Raw genomic sequence first — 15,018 nt, 5'->3', positions numbered from 1 at the left:
TGACGCCACTGCTTCTCTACCTGAATGTGTCGTGACTGCTGACCCTTACTTCACATGAATGTGTCTTGACTCGTGACCCTTACTCTCCCTCAATATATTGTGAACCTTACCCTGTTTGAATGTGTCATGATGACTCGTGACCCTTACTGTAGTTGAATGTGTCTCAGCGCACCACGCAGTGCAATACCTAATCCCGACTGCATGGCTAACAGCCCTCTTTAAAGTACAACTTGCTCTTTGGCTATGCACTGTCGACTGTGCAGTGAGAAGGAACTATTTGACAGGTGTCACTGTCTCCCTCCAGCTTGGACGCGCAATGGACCCGGACACGCCGCGCACCGCTCGCCCCTCCAAGTCTTCTCTACTCTACAACTTGGTGGGTACCGTCGCTGCGTCCTTACACCAATGACACCATTATGTTCATGGCCACATATGTTATTATTGAATATTGGAAATAAGGGTGAGAGCATGGATCAGGAAACAGGTTGCTGCATCATTCACACGGTCAGTTTTACCACGTGCACAACCTTAACACTTCCGGCTCAAATGTCATTATTTATTGACCGTTCAGGAATGGATCACTGTACGTGGTGTCATCGTGCAGTACACATTTATTTTGTTAAAAGTAGGCCAATATCGTGCTGACAATATTAGTAAGCATTGACTTAAATTGCAGTTTGCATCTTGAATGAGATGCTTAGGTTGACTGAGGCAATCAGAAAATGTAGGGGCAATTTACAAATGCACATAACATATGGCAAAACGATCTATTTTTCCGCTTGAGCACCGAATTCCTGGAAAGGGGCGATTTTTCCCATACAAATATTGCCAGTTATCTAATTAGGAAGTTTACATGGTAAATAAACACCGGGGGCCTTATTTATGAAGGCCTTGCGCCGCCGGTGCGTCACTTTTAACATGGGAAAAAGTGACGCACCGGTGGCGCAAGGCCTTCATAAATAAGGCCCCGGGTCAATAAGTCCCGTAACACGCAGCAGGTGCATAACATAAGGCTGCGCCGCGGTATCAGAGCCCATCATGACGAGAAGGTTTACGCACGGCTCGTACTGGAGGCAGATGTGCAAAGTTACAATCGTACCCAAGGGCGTAGCTTCAATTGTTGCTGCAGGTGCATTGGTACCGGTGCGCAGATGGCTGATCGGTCCATTGAATCCTTATTAATGCTGTATTTTATAATTCAGACAGCATTTAAGGGGACCCTTTCCTTCCTTGCAATAGGACCCATTACACACTAGCTGCGCTACTGTTTGCACGCGAGTCAGGAGCTGAACGGGGCTCGAATGGGGTATTTAGGCTGAGCTGGGAACCAAAGGCAACTCTGGCAAAAAAATGTGTATGTCAGTCCTGAATATTTTCTTCTCCATTCAATTCTTTATTTCCTATTTTTTCTCCCCTTCTTTTGTTCTCTCCTTTCTTTCTCTTCCTTCCGTTTCATATCTCTGCCTCTTTTTTCCTGTCACTCTGTTTTCTTTCTTTATCTCTTTCTTTAATTTCTCTTTCCTCCGTTATTTCTTACCCTTCGTCATTGTATAAGAATGTTTTCTTCTTAAAGCAATCTCTTCATTTGTTAATTTATGTTTCAGTTTTGCGTGAGTGCTGCACCCACAGGGATGGAGGGGACTTCAGAGATATATTTACATCTATAAAGCTATGAAGGCTGCACGTGCGTTGAAATCTGTGTAATTGCTAATGGGTAAAATCAAATGTCAAAAAATGTGATTGGCCTGCTTGTGTATATTGTGCCTATGCGTTGGTGTGTGTGTACCTTCCAGGAACAAGGCGTGTAAGGAAGTGCTTGGCCATTTTCTCGCAGTACAGCAAAAACTCTGAAACTGGCCATGTGTGTGTTGGGAAGAGGTGTGGCGCCACGGCCAGGGTGACTGACTCCGGGATCTGGGGATCACGATTCGATCCCCGGCACCGGCAACAGATTAGCCCAGCACCATGTGACTCTGGGCAATAGCTTGCTTAATCTTCCCGACGGCCCCCAGCGCCTAGAGACCCTTACGGGTGATTGTGCGCTTTACAACTGTGGATTATTATTATTGTGTCCAAGTTCCCCTGCCCCAAGGACTGTGCTTCCCACATTTGTTAATTTCACACACACTGACCCAAAATTTAAATGGATTTAGACAACCAAATGCTGCATGAAAATCTGCAGAGCTGTGTTGTGTGAACAGTCGAAATAAAGCACAGCACAATGTTTACTGTGGGTTGTGAACTGATGACATCATCACACACACTTGGGCAATTAATGCCGTTATAGTGTGACACTAAGCATTGTCCTACAGCACAAATGAGAGTGAGCGAGCAGTGTTATGTGTGAGTGTTGTACTTGAGGAACACTCTAGAGTATACATTTCTATGCAAACACAATAAGATGATTGACCGAGCGCTGAAACTTTTCATTTGTTTTCACATTGCATATGGCTGGCTCTGAACTGGGGTGGCAAAGTGAGCTAAAGTACAATGATAGATTCAACCCAGAACTGTGACTGGGGGTGAGGGTCTGAAAAGCTTCAGTGCTGCGTCCATCCTCTTATTGTGTTTATATACATTTCTATAGCCATCTCGTAAAGTTCAATTGTGCAATATGTCTAATTTTTTAGCAATTACATCCATATCATCCATGGGAAAATCACACAATGCTCCTTTGTTTCTGCTGGTTTTTATGTTGCAGTAGAATTTCGCAGATAACAAGGATGTGCTACTTTAGTTGATACAGCTTTGCAGGAAATTCTAAGGGGGATATTCTCAATGAAGTGGCGGTGAGAGGCGTTAGCCTCCTAGGCTTAACCCCTCTCGCCGCCACTTCATAAACGCCAGGCTGCACCATATTCTCAAGAATGCGGTGTAGCCTGGCATTTCCACCAGATTGCAAGGGTGTCTGTGTGCAGGGGAGGGTTGTTCAAGCACAGGAAGGTGCCCCATCCTACACATGAACATCTCTGAAATACCATTTTGCTTTTTCCATGTGTGCTGCACACGGCAGCACACATGGAAAAACTAAAAACGCGGAGAAATAAAGCATTTCTCCTTGTTTCCCAAACTTAAGACCAGGATTTTTCTGGTCTTAAGTTCGGCGCTGCTACCTATAATCATTGCCCTAGATAATGGGTGGGAGTGTCGATCACAATGAGTGTTGCGGTGGAACGCCCACAGCAACACCCACTGCACGCCCCTTTCGCTCTAAATTTAGCGTCAAAGGGGCCTTATTCTCAAAGCCACGTTAAGCGGGTTAAAGCTGCCTTGAGAATAAGGTGCTAACCCTATCGCAATAGGAACATCAGAAAAAGTGATGTTCCCATGGCGATAGGGGCTTGAGAACATGCCCCTAAAGGTCTTCATGTTGTTCCCACTCTTTATACCGCATTGTGGGGATTAGCCTCTATGTGATGCAAAGCCATTTTGGATTTCGCTTGTGTGAACTTTTCTATGCAAAAGAGATTTTGATCGCAATAATTAATGGACATTGCCATTAGTGCAGCACGTGCCTCTTAACACGCGTCCCTAGACTTTAATGCACCTTCGATGCAATAGAAAGAAACTATTAGACATGGAAGAAATACTGTATGAAAACAAAAGAAACATTGAGGGCCAGAATCCGAAAGATTTGAATCAGACCCTATGCAAATCCTTTGTAGTATTTAGGAAGCAACTCCAATGGTTATTAGCATTGCTTTAAAAAAAAACATTAAAAGCAAGGAAGCACATTTTGTGTCAGGTAGGCGTTCCCTGGGTACCATTGCACAAGCCACCTGGGTTGGCACTAAGCAGCCACAAGTGTGGCAGCCCATGAAGAGTAGAATTCCGCTATTTCTTTGAAGATATGTCGCAGTGCTTGATCGCTCTGAAAATATGCTTCTGAGTACATATCACTAGCTAAAGGTGCGGTCCACTTCTTTCTCATTCTTGTAGGTTCATTACCCCAAGCTTTTTCAGATGATCTTCGTCTTGGGTATTGGAGGAACGCTACAATATGGCATCCAAATTTCAGTACTCAGTTCCCCATCACCGGTAAGTGGGAATACCATTAGTGTGGTTGTTTGCCTGTCCATCGACATCGCCTATGAGCCCCATATTTCTGTGTCACCCTCCATTCCTTTCCCATCTCTTGGGTCCGTTTACCTCTTTCAATCCACTATCATGATCTATGCACCAATAAAATGATGCAGCTGTCGGGATATCCTGTTTGCTCTGTCCATTTATTGGTGTATGAACGTATGTATAATGTGGTGGCTATTTTATTAAAACCAAATATGTTTTTGAGATTATGTGTAGTTGGTATTTTGCTTATGTTGTGTGAATTGTTTTAGTTATCTGTGAGTAGGGCGGCTTCTAGAAGTTGGTGGCAGGAGAACAGATTTAGTTAGACTTGCAGAGTGGGGGCATGACATTTCAGATTTTACTCCCATCAACTGAGAATGTATCCTCAACCATGGTTATCCTTTGAAATCATGGAGCCCCAACCTGCATTTGGAGTATGGTGGCAAAGTTATGTCTGGTAGCTTGCATCTTCTCATTTTTGGGCACAGCAATGTTGGTGAATGTAACCCCCTGGTATCTGTATACCACTTCAGAATGCAGTCCTTGTTTGTTGCTTATTCCTGTGCCATTGCCTGTAATGATAAATGTGTGTGTCAATTTTTAGACGCTCGAGGAGCTCAGATTTGGAATCTTTGGGCCGGATTCACAAAGATAAACTGAGATGAAAGTCTAACTTTACGACCTCCGGTATTCACAAAGGGTGAATATGATTTTACGAGTAGTAAAGCTAGACTTTTGTCTCAGTTAAAATTAAGTTTTGGTCTTGAGTCTAATTGAGACCAAAAACTTAAACTCAGGACCAAAACTTAAGTTTAACCGAGACAAAAGTCTGACTTTACTACTCATAAATGTCCTTTGTGAATACTGAAAGTCTTAAAATAGCGTGAAATCGGTAAACACTTCACCGAAATATGGCGTAAGTTTGACAAAAAGACAATCTGAACAATGTATTTAATAAAACTCAAAAAGAACCTATTGAGTAGACTGTACATAGTAACAGCATCAGAGTGCATTGGTTCCAAGCGGTCTGGGTGGATAACACATAGACGGTGGTGTAACATAAATGATGAATGAGCCATCATACAATACAGTACAAACACATATATGTTACCTCCTCATTAATCTTCCCGTCCCATTCCTTACACATGATCAGTTTGCCTGCTCCACAGAACCTATTACCTAGCAGAGGTCAAAATACTTCCCACGATGTGGCACTGACAACCCGGCATGCATAAAGGGGGAAGCGTGTCTCATAACAAACTGTTCTTTTCATTCTGTATTGCAGAATGATGCCTTGAGAGGACAGAGAAAAGTTTTTCCATGCTTTCTGCATTATGTATTTAATGTTCTTATTTTCCCTAACCAGATTTGCCTGAGCAGTCTTTTTCTGTAGGGGACTGGCCCACCCTGCACAGCAGGAGTTGGTCCAGGTTTGCAGTGCTGGGTGTCCTTTTGCCCATTGTTTTCCCCGCAGGTGACATCCTGCAGATGCAAAGCAGATCCTCTGATGGTTGTGAGGCAATTTGCCTTCAGTGAGTGGCTGCACGTTTGTGGGAGTTTTTGTTGATCACAGGCACTTCCTTCATCTCAGTAGTTCCCATGAGATCTCAGGGGTCACGTGAGTTGGTTCCCTTAGAAATGGGAACAATGCAGGAATCGCCTGTTGAATATTGTGAATGAGTGTGAAGAGGAGGATGATAGTATTGAATCAGATTGCAATGAAAACAAAGTTTGCTGCATGAATGATGAAGAGACTTTAGTTCAGGGCAAAATTAGGAAAAAAATGTTTGTGAGTTAAAGGCTGGTGGCGTAACTGTAACATTAATGGCTGATTCAGGATCACCTTACACCATTATAAATAGAAACAAATGGGAAGAAGTATTCAGTAACACAATTGGTCCGAAGCTTAAAATTCCCGACGTTCACCCATTAAGTTATACTGGTGAACCCATTGACCTTTTGGGTTTCCGCAGACACATGTTTGAGTTTAAAGGAAGATCTGCATTATGTAAATTATATGTTTCTAAAGCTGGACCTTGTGTTCTAGGCTAGTGGGAGCAAGGCAAACTTCGAATACGCCTTGACCCTTACAGTGCGGAACCTGTTTTATGCATTGATCCAGCTCAGGTAGATACATGTGATGAATTTTTCTGTAACTTTCCCAAAGTTTTCTCAGGGGGTGTTGGTGAACTGGAAGGTTTCTCCCATAGAATTATCCTCAAGGAAAATGCCAAGCCTTGTATTCATAAAGTTAGGTATATCCCTTTGGGAGTTAAGGATGAGGTTCATAACGAGATACAAAAACTTGTGGACAAAGACATAATTGAGGGTATCGAATCATCCGATTGGGTCGCCCCCTTGAAGGGTGCACGCAAGGCCAAAGGAAAAATCTGTTTGTGTGTGGACCTCAGAGAACTTAATAAGAACATCTTTATTAATATATTTCCCCTCCCTAGGATTTCCGAATTACTATCTGCAACTAAAGACATGGAATGGTTTTCAACTATCAACCTAACTCCTGCATATCATAAGGTTACCCTTCATGCTGATACCAAACATCTCACAGCCTTTGTCACTCCAATTGGTTTATTTCAATTTAAACAAGTACCCTTTGGTTTGGCATCGGCTGCAACTATGTTTCAGCGCATAATGCATTAAAGTTTTAAAGAAATGAGAAATTTGATTTTTTTTTCAAGATGACGTTCTCATTATGGGTAAAGATTATGAAGATGAAACATGAAAGAATGAACATGAAGAACATGAAAATGTTTTATCCAAAGTCTTACAGCTGTTAGAGATCAAAGGTCTTACAGCTGAAAAGTCTAAGGGCAGAATTAGTAAGTATGGGCGAAATTTCCGAATTCGCGGTACGTGAATTCGCGTGAAAGCAAATTCACGGTCCGCGAAATCCACAAATTAGCGGAAACATTTTTTTTGCGTGTTCGCGGGGCTTTTTGCGTGTTCGCGGGGCTTTTTGCGAGTTCGTGGGGCTTTTTGCGTGTTTGCCGGATTATTTCAGCGCGGCTACCGTGAGGTTACCCATGCGGTCGTACATGGGCTAGTTGCATGCTCGTGTTGTGCAATTGCGTGTTCGCGTCCGTTTTTGCGGCTCGCGGACAAAAAGTCTCGCGACCAAGCAAAAAAATCCGCAAGCTTGCGAATTGCGAACGTTTTGACAAATTCGTGCGATTTGCGGAACGCAAATTTGTCAATAATTCAAAAATTCCGCGAGCGGAACGGATTTTACGCCCATGCTTAAGAATTAGAAGAAAAAGCGTGACTTACCTGGGACTTGAGTTTAGTGCTTCCGGTATCCACCCCAAGTCTGAACTTGTTGATGCAATACTTAAGGCTCCAACTCCTCAGAATAAGGATGAGGTTAGGTCTTTCTTGGAACTTGCAGAGTATTATTCAAAATTTGTGAGTAATTTTGCAGACAAAATGTATTGTATAAGACAACTATTGAAAAAAGGGAGTGTTTTTCATTGGACCAAAGAATGCCAAACTAGCATGGATGGCATAAAAAAAGATATCTGTTCTGCATCAGCGCTTAAAGGATTTTACCCTAAACTGAAAAGCTTTATCACCACAGATGCGAGTGGTAAAGGCCTAGGCACTGTCCTTACTCAGTTGCAAAGCAATGGATCTTTGCTTCAAGAGCTCTTACCATCATGGAAGAGAAATATTCTGTGATCAAAAGAGAAGTTCTTGGGTGTTTGTGGGGACTAAAACACTTTAGCCAGTTTATTTGGGGTACTATGGTCACATTACGGACAGACCACAAACCACTCACTAAAGTCCTCACTTCTCATGGCCTTAATAATGTTTCACCTAGAATTTCACGTTTTTCTGTGCAGCTTTTGGATTTCCTGAACAATGTTGAGTATGTTCCTGGTATACGCAACAGAATAGCTGATTTTTTAAGCAGGAGTTCCTTGGTTGTCACTGAAAATTCTGATAATGATTGGGACCAATGGTTTGTTGCTAGTATTTTCGGTAATGAACTTGTGAGCATACCTTATAGTGAATGGGTCAAGAATATTATTCTTGACCAGGTGATTAAAGATGTGTCCACATTCATTCAAAAAGGTTGGTCAGACAAATCAGTTCTTGACAGGGCACTCATTCTATTTTGGGAAGTTAGGAATGAGTTTTCCCTTGAAAATGACTTACTCCTTAGAGGGGGGAAATTAATTCCACCGAAGATCTTTCGTGACAAGGTTATAAACCTTTGTCTTGAGGGACACTTAGGTATTGTTAAGACAAAATGTAGAATTAAGCAATCCTATTGGTGGCATGGAGTCGATAAAGACATTGAAAGAATAGTACGGGAATGTTTTGAATGTGCGAATTCAGATAAAAGCTTGACCACCTGCAAAACTGTGTTACATCCTGTTGTGATTCCAAATATGCCTTGGGAAAGGATCGGCATACATATTTTCAGTCCCGTCAAAAACATTGATGAGCTGCAGAAACATATTGGTGTTGGTGGATCATTTCTGAAGATGGCCTGAGTACAAAATTATAGAGAAATCCAACACTGAAAACGCGTTACACTTCCTAGGCAAAGTTTTTAGTAAGGAATGTCTTCCTAGAGACATCATTTCTGACAATGGTGGGCAATTTGTTGGTGATTGCTTTAAAAAAATTATAAAAGAAACCGGGATTATTCATACTGTGTTTGTCATTCATTGTATTTGCTTAGTTTTTTCTGATAAAGCTTGCAATTGTTTTTAACTTACTGCACTCGGTTCCACACCGATTTGTAAACCCTGCTCCCCACTAAGAGGACTCGGCGCTGACGCGCTCGCAGAGAGGGTACCGCCATCTTGGGGGGAGACCTGGTTAGCGCACTAGTTGCTCGCTGCCTCCCACCCTCCCTGATATTTAAATCGCGCCCAGGTGCTCGCGCGCTTAGACTGTGCATTTATTCACCCTTGAGGCGGAAAGCCGGGGGTTCTAGCCTGCCAACATTCTTTTTAAAACTGTGTTTGTCATTCATTGTATTTGCTTCGTTTTTTCTGATAAAGCTTGCAATTGTTTTTAACTTACTGCACTCGGTTCCACACCGATTTGTAAACCCTGCTCCCCACTAGGAGGACTCGGCGCTGACGCGCTCGCAGAGAGGGTACCGCCATCTTGGGGGGAGACCTGGTTAGCGCACTGGTCGCTCGCTGCCTTCCACCCTCCTCTTACCCTTCTCCAGCACTATATAATGAAAATCTCACACCGACGGCGCAGCGGGCGGGCGCAGCGGGCGGGCGCAGCGGGCGGGTGCAGCCGGCGGGCGCAGCGGGCACGCCGGTGGCGCGCCGAAGGCACGCCAAAGGCAACCCCTGGTTCCCCTACGGTCCGGGGGAGGCACTACAGCTCGGGCATTCTTCATACCTTAAGACCCCCCGTGAGAGAAAGCTGCTGCCATCTATTCCATCCCCTGGATTTACCCACTATCTGCCCACACTGCAATGCAAGACTCATCCCTACTCAGAATGGAACCAACCTACAGACTGTCACAATGTTTCTGTTAAACTGAAGGTCTTTACCGAAGCATAGCTTGGAAATCTCACTATTGCTGGGCGAACTCGTCCCCGATGTTATCTTTTTAACCGAAACCTGGTTAACATCTGATTCCGAACCCGACCTAGTGCAAGCACTTCCACCTGGCTATCAAATTGCACGCAGGGACCGCGCCCAGGGAAAAGGCGGGGGACTTGCTATCATTTATAAAGCACAATATTCGTGCTATTGCACTTCGGACACCATTCCTGACTGTGAAAGTCTGTCCTTCTCTATCAAATTCTCCTCCAATGACTGCTTCTCAGGGATTCTTACCTATCGCCCCCCAGGTCCATTGAACTAATTTCATATTGCACTACCTCCCTTTGTAGCAGAATTAGCTACATCTCCCTCCAATTTTACGTTGCTGGGGGACCTCAATATCCATTTTGATAATGGCTCAGACAACATGGTTAAAGAGCTGACTGCAAGTCTGGCGGCAGTCCAGGTGGAGCAATTAGTGCTAGCCCCAACACACATAAAAGGGCATCTACTGGACCCTGTATTTAGCAACTGTGTAGAACTTAAGACTGGCCCCACCACCCATCTTCCCTGGACATACCACTTTTTAATCCCTCTCATCTGGTCGATAAACAGACCCATTCCCTGCACCCCCAACCCGCGTAGGATGAGAAACTGGTCCAGGCTCCCATTAGAACAGTGGACTAGCGCCCTGGCAGCCTCCAGACCCTCATTCTCCCAGAATCCCCTACTAGATAACAAGGAATTCGACAATTAGATCCGGAAGTCACTTGACTCCATACTTCCCTCCAGACAAATTAGCTTAAAAAGGTCACGAGAAACAGCCCCATGGTATTCGGAGGAGCTAAGAGCAAACAAAGAACATTGTAGGAAGCTTGAAAGAAAGTGGCGCTTAGGATATGCCACCATTGATAAAGCCATATATATAGAGGCTATTAGAGCATATAAATTAGCAATAAAATCTACACAATCCACCTACTACAGTGACAAAATCATGAAGGCCAGATCAAAACCAAGAGAGATCTTCCAAATAGTCAAAAGTCTCACTAAACTTCCCCCACCCATGCCCCCCAATGACAACCCACTCTCCCGCTGTAATGGTCTAGCGGAATTTTTCTATCAAAAAATAAATAAAATTTACTCTTCATTTACGGTCACAGTTCAAGAGCCCCCCCACCAATGGATCCTCTCTCCCCATGGAAACTGCTCACCCCGCCCGAACAACCCTGGACCATTTTTCCCTGCTAGATCTGGAAACACTAGGACCACTGATACAGCAAGTAAAGTCAGGTTCCCCTTGCAACCCTGCCCCTCCATGCACTATGGTTGCAGCCAGTCAAGTCATTCTTCGCACCCTGTTGGAGCTTCTCAACATCTCTCTAACCACAGGCACTGTCCCACCTACTTGGAAACAAGCTATGGTGAGAGCACTTTTGAAAAAGCCTAACCTGGACCCAACTAATTTTAACAACTACCGCCCCATTTCCCTGTTACCCTGGGTGAGCAAAATCCAAGAGAAATACATTAATTCCCATCTAACAAGGTATCTCGAGAATAACCACCTACTCGATGTCTCCCAGACAGGATTTCGCCCAAAACATGGGACGGAAACGGCCCTGTTAGCCGTGAAAGAGGAAACTAGGCGGATCTTAGATCGGGGAGGATCAGTGGCAGTCATCCTCCTCGATCTAAGTGCGGCGTTCGACACGGTATGCCATAAAACTCTGATGTGTCGACTGCTTAACCTTGGAGTATCGAGGAACGCTCTGGCTTGGTTTAAATCCTTTTTGAGAGGAAGGACATTCCAAGTCTTTGATGGTGACTCTTTCTCCTCAAGCAAACCGCTGGATTGTGGGGTCCCGCAGGGATCGTCACTGAGCCCTGCGCTGTTCAATGTGTACATGAGACCGCTGGCTGTGATTGTCCACCCATATGGTATTAAGATCATCACATATGTGGATGACACTCAGCTGGTGGTCTCCCTTGCACAAAAGAACTGTAAATGGCTCAGATCAATTTGACGACCTGCATGGAAGAGGTTAAAAACTGGGTGACAGCATCGTCCCTTAAGCTTAACGGGGATAAAACCGAGCTTATGCTGCTCGGCCCGCCAGCTCTGTCCACCATTGACCTCTTATGGCCCACCAGCTTGGGTACACCGCCCATCCCGAAAGATAACATAAAAAGCCTCGGGGTTTGGCTGGATAAATCTTTAACCTTGAATACCCAAGCAACTAAGACATCTGCGACCTGCTTTGGAATCATTAGGATGCTGAAGAAAATCCTTCCGCTCCTACCCTTTGAAGCCAAGCAGGTTGTAGTACAAGGCTTAATACAATCTCAACTAGATTTTAGCAATGCCCTGTACCTAGGGGCACCGGAGTACGTCCTGCAAAAACTCCAGCGGACGCAGAATTGTGCGGCACGCACGCTGCTCCAGCTCCCACGAAGAGTGCCTGTAGAATCCGGGATGAGGACTCTGCACTGGCTCCCGGTTAGGGAGAGAGTCAAATTTAAAGCCATGTGCATCTCCCACCAAGCCTTCTGGAAATCTGGCCCCAAGATTAATCTTCCTCTGCTTTCCCCTTACCCCCCCAGCAAGCAACTTCGCTCTGCAATGCATTTTTGGCTGTAGCCCCTCGGATTAAGAGATCCAGAGCTGGTGGTAGGTCCTTTACCTTTAACGCCGCCAAATTATGGAACTCGCTCCCCTTACATCTAAGATCCAATCCCAATCTGTTATCTTTCCGCAAGCAGCTTAAAACCTTCCTCTTTACTAAACAAAACTAACTCCAAGCTACTGTCTCATGATGCACTATTCTCTTTCTCAGCGCCTGGATGCCTGAGGGCAGCAGTCGCGCTTTATAAAACCCCTTTTCATTTAATTTCATTTCATTCATTTCATTCATTATTTCACCCAGAAGGTAATGGTAGCGTGGAATGCTTCAACAGAGTAATACAATCTATCATTGAACTCTCTAACAGTAATGGCAAAGATTGGGAGGATGAATTGTGGAAAACTATTTATGCTTATAGGATTACCAAATGCCAATCTTCTGGCAATTCCCCTTTTGAACTTCTGCGAGGACGTTGTCCCCGCACCAAAGACAAAATGGGTTGGCTTAATTGCACCAAGTTGATTCCATGGTCAGTCAAAAGTGTCAAACAAAACCATGAGAACAATCAATAGACCTTGGTTGAAAAACAAACTAAGAAAGTAAGAAGTGTAGCCCTTAAAGTAGGTGACATTGTCAAAGTAAAGAAGAAAAGAATGGTAAGCAAAGGTTATAGTAGGTACTCTGCAAATCTCAAAGTCATTAAAGTACTTTGCAATTCCACTCTGTTGAGTGATGGTAGAGTGTGGAATGTTAATATAATTGCTTTGTTCAGGGGAAATATCAATGTACAACCTGAAACAAAGAAATATGATGTTAAGAATTATGATTGGATTGACGATCTTAAGGATACAAGCATTACTTCTCAATCTACAAGATTTACTTCACATTCTATTAACAATTCCATTGAACCTCTTTACTGTGGTGGACCTTCCAATTGTGAACCTTCAAGTAATAACGTACTGAGTGATAAGCTTGATGTCTCACGTGTACAGAATAATTTTCATTTAAACAACGATGCAGTAGTCGTTCCACGTTCCAAGCCTGTTTGCAGCATACCCAAAAGATTTGAAGATTATGTCACACACATTTATGGTTAATGTGTGCTTCCTTTACTATTTATTTTGAAAGTTTTATAGAGCGCGTACAAGATCCTTACGGATATCATAGCGCTTTACAAACAGAATGGGATAAAAAGGCAAAGGAGTAATGATTAAACAAAACATTTTGAGCAAAGATGTGCAAATGGTTACAAAAGAAAACAAGGTATGGTAGCAACGGAGCATAGGAGGTCAATATACAAAGTCATAGGAGGAAGAGTACTGAGTTCCGTGATTACAATAGTCAAAGTTCAGGTAAATGTAGCTAAGAGGAGAGCTTTTACTTCTTTTTTGAAGGATGCCGTGGATGAGATAAGTCTGATTTCTGGGGGAAGGGCATTCCATATCCTGGGCGCCATCCCTGAGAAGCAGCATTTATACGTTTTTTTCTTGTGAAATCTCTGAGGTTTCAAAAGAAGATTGTCTGCGCTTCTTGTCGCTCTTGAGCCACCCGAGATTGTCAGTTTCTGAGCGAGGTAGCTGGGGGAGTTGTGGTGTATAGCCTTGTTGGCCATGCAGGCGATTTTCAGGTGTATTCTAGCTTCGTATGGCAGCCAGTTCAAAGCTTTTAGATCAGGAGAAATGTGTGAGCGTTTTTTGAGCCTGTGATAAGTCTGGCTGCAGCATTAATAGCGGCTTTTAATGGTGAGGTTGTCGATATGGGGAGACCACAGAGGGCAACACTTCCATAATCCACTCGAGGGATGACTAGGGCTTGGACTGCAGTTCTGAAGTCATTGGGAGAAAGGAAAGGTTTCAATTTATGCAAAGTGTTGATTTGGAAATTAGCTCCCTTCGTTGCATTGCTGATGTGATGATGCATATTGAGATTGCAGTCGAGTGTCATGCCTAAAGATTTCGCTGAGTCCACAATAGTAGGTTGAACGTTGAGTGCAGTGAGATGATTAAGCCAGGCCTGAGTGATGGGGACTTTGGAGGGAGGCGCTATTAGGAGGAATTCTGTTTTTAGCGCGTTAAGTTTGAGGTGATACTCTGCCAGCCAAGTCTGAGTGTTCCTAATCGTTGTGTTGAGTATTTTGATGTTATCAAGGGTGTGAATTTTGAGGTAGAGCTGGGTATCGTCTGCGTACATGTGAAATTGAGCATTAGATGCTTGGAGTAGTGCGGTAAGTGGTTCCATGACTAGATTGAACAGAGTAGGGGAGAGGGAGGATCCTTGAGGGACACCAAGTGTTACAGGAACTGGTGTGGACATAGTATTGTTAATCTTGAATTTTTGAGTCCGGTTATGCAGAAAGGAGGTGAACCACTTGAGAACTGTCCCTGAAATACCCATTCTGAGATTCAGCAAATCGAGTAAGTTCTCATGTTTGACCGTATCAAAGGCTGATGCGAGATCGAGTAGTATGAGGAGGCAAGAACCGTTCTGATCAAGAATTTGAAGCGCGTCATCAATTATGTGAGTCATGGCTGATTCTGTACTGTGGCCTGATTGGAAACCTAATTGGTGTGAGTTGAGGAGGTGAAAGTGCTCGATGTGTTTTGTTAGTTGAAGGTGTACACATTTTTCTAGGAGTTTGGCCAAGGTAGGGATATTGGTGATAGGGAGATAGTTGTTGAGCTCGGAGGGTTCCACTGTGGGTTTCTTTAGTATGGGCGAAACCTGTCCCACTTTGAGGGAGTCCGGGATGCATCCTTGTTGAAGTGAGCTATTAATGATTTTGGTCCAGAGGGGG

General features: G+C 43.9%; 1 protein-coding gene across 2 annotated transcripts in view; it reads left to right on the top strand.

Moving 5' to 3' along the window:
* The first annotated feature begins 251 nt into the window (after positions 1-251).
* LOC144792661 (solute carrier family 2, facilitated glucose transporter member 11-like) overlaps positions 252-15,018 on the top strand; it is a 504,197-nt gene continuing 489,430 nt past the window's right edge. For both annotated transcript variants that reach the window (XM_078667808.1, XM_078667807.1), the window contains exons 1-2: positions 252-376; positions 3,940-4,038. In XM_078667808.1, the coding sequence (XP_078523934.1) occupies positions 317-376; positions 3,940-4,038 (159 nt within the window). In that variant the 5' untranslated portion in view covers positions 252-316. The remainder of the gene's footprint in view (positions 377-3,939; positions 4,039-15,018) is intronic.

Source organism: Lissotriton helveticus, chromosome 11, assembly GCF_964261635.1.
Source record: "Lissotriton helveticus chromosome 11, aLisHel1.1, whole genome shotgun sequence".
In the NCBI taxonomy this organism is placed as follows: domain Eukaryota; kingdom Metazoa; phylum Chordata; class Amphibia; order Caudata; family Salamandridae; genus Lissotriton; species Lissotriton helveticus.
Note: the sequence above shows the minus strand (reverse complement) of the source record. Positions and strands in the feature narration are given on the sequence as shown.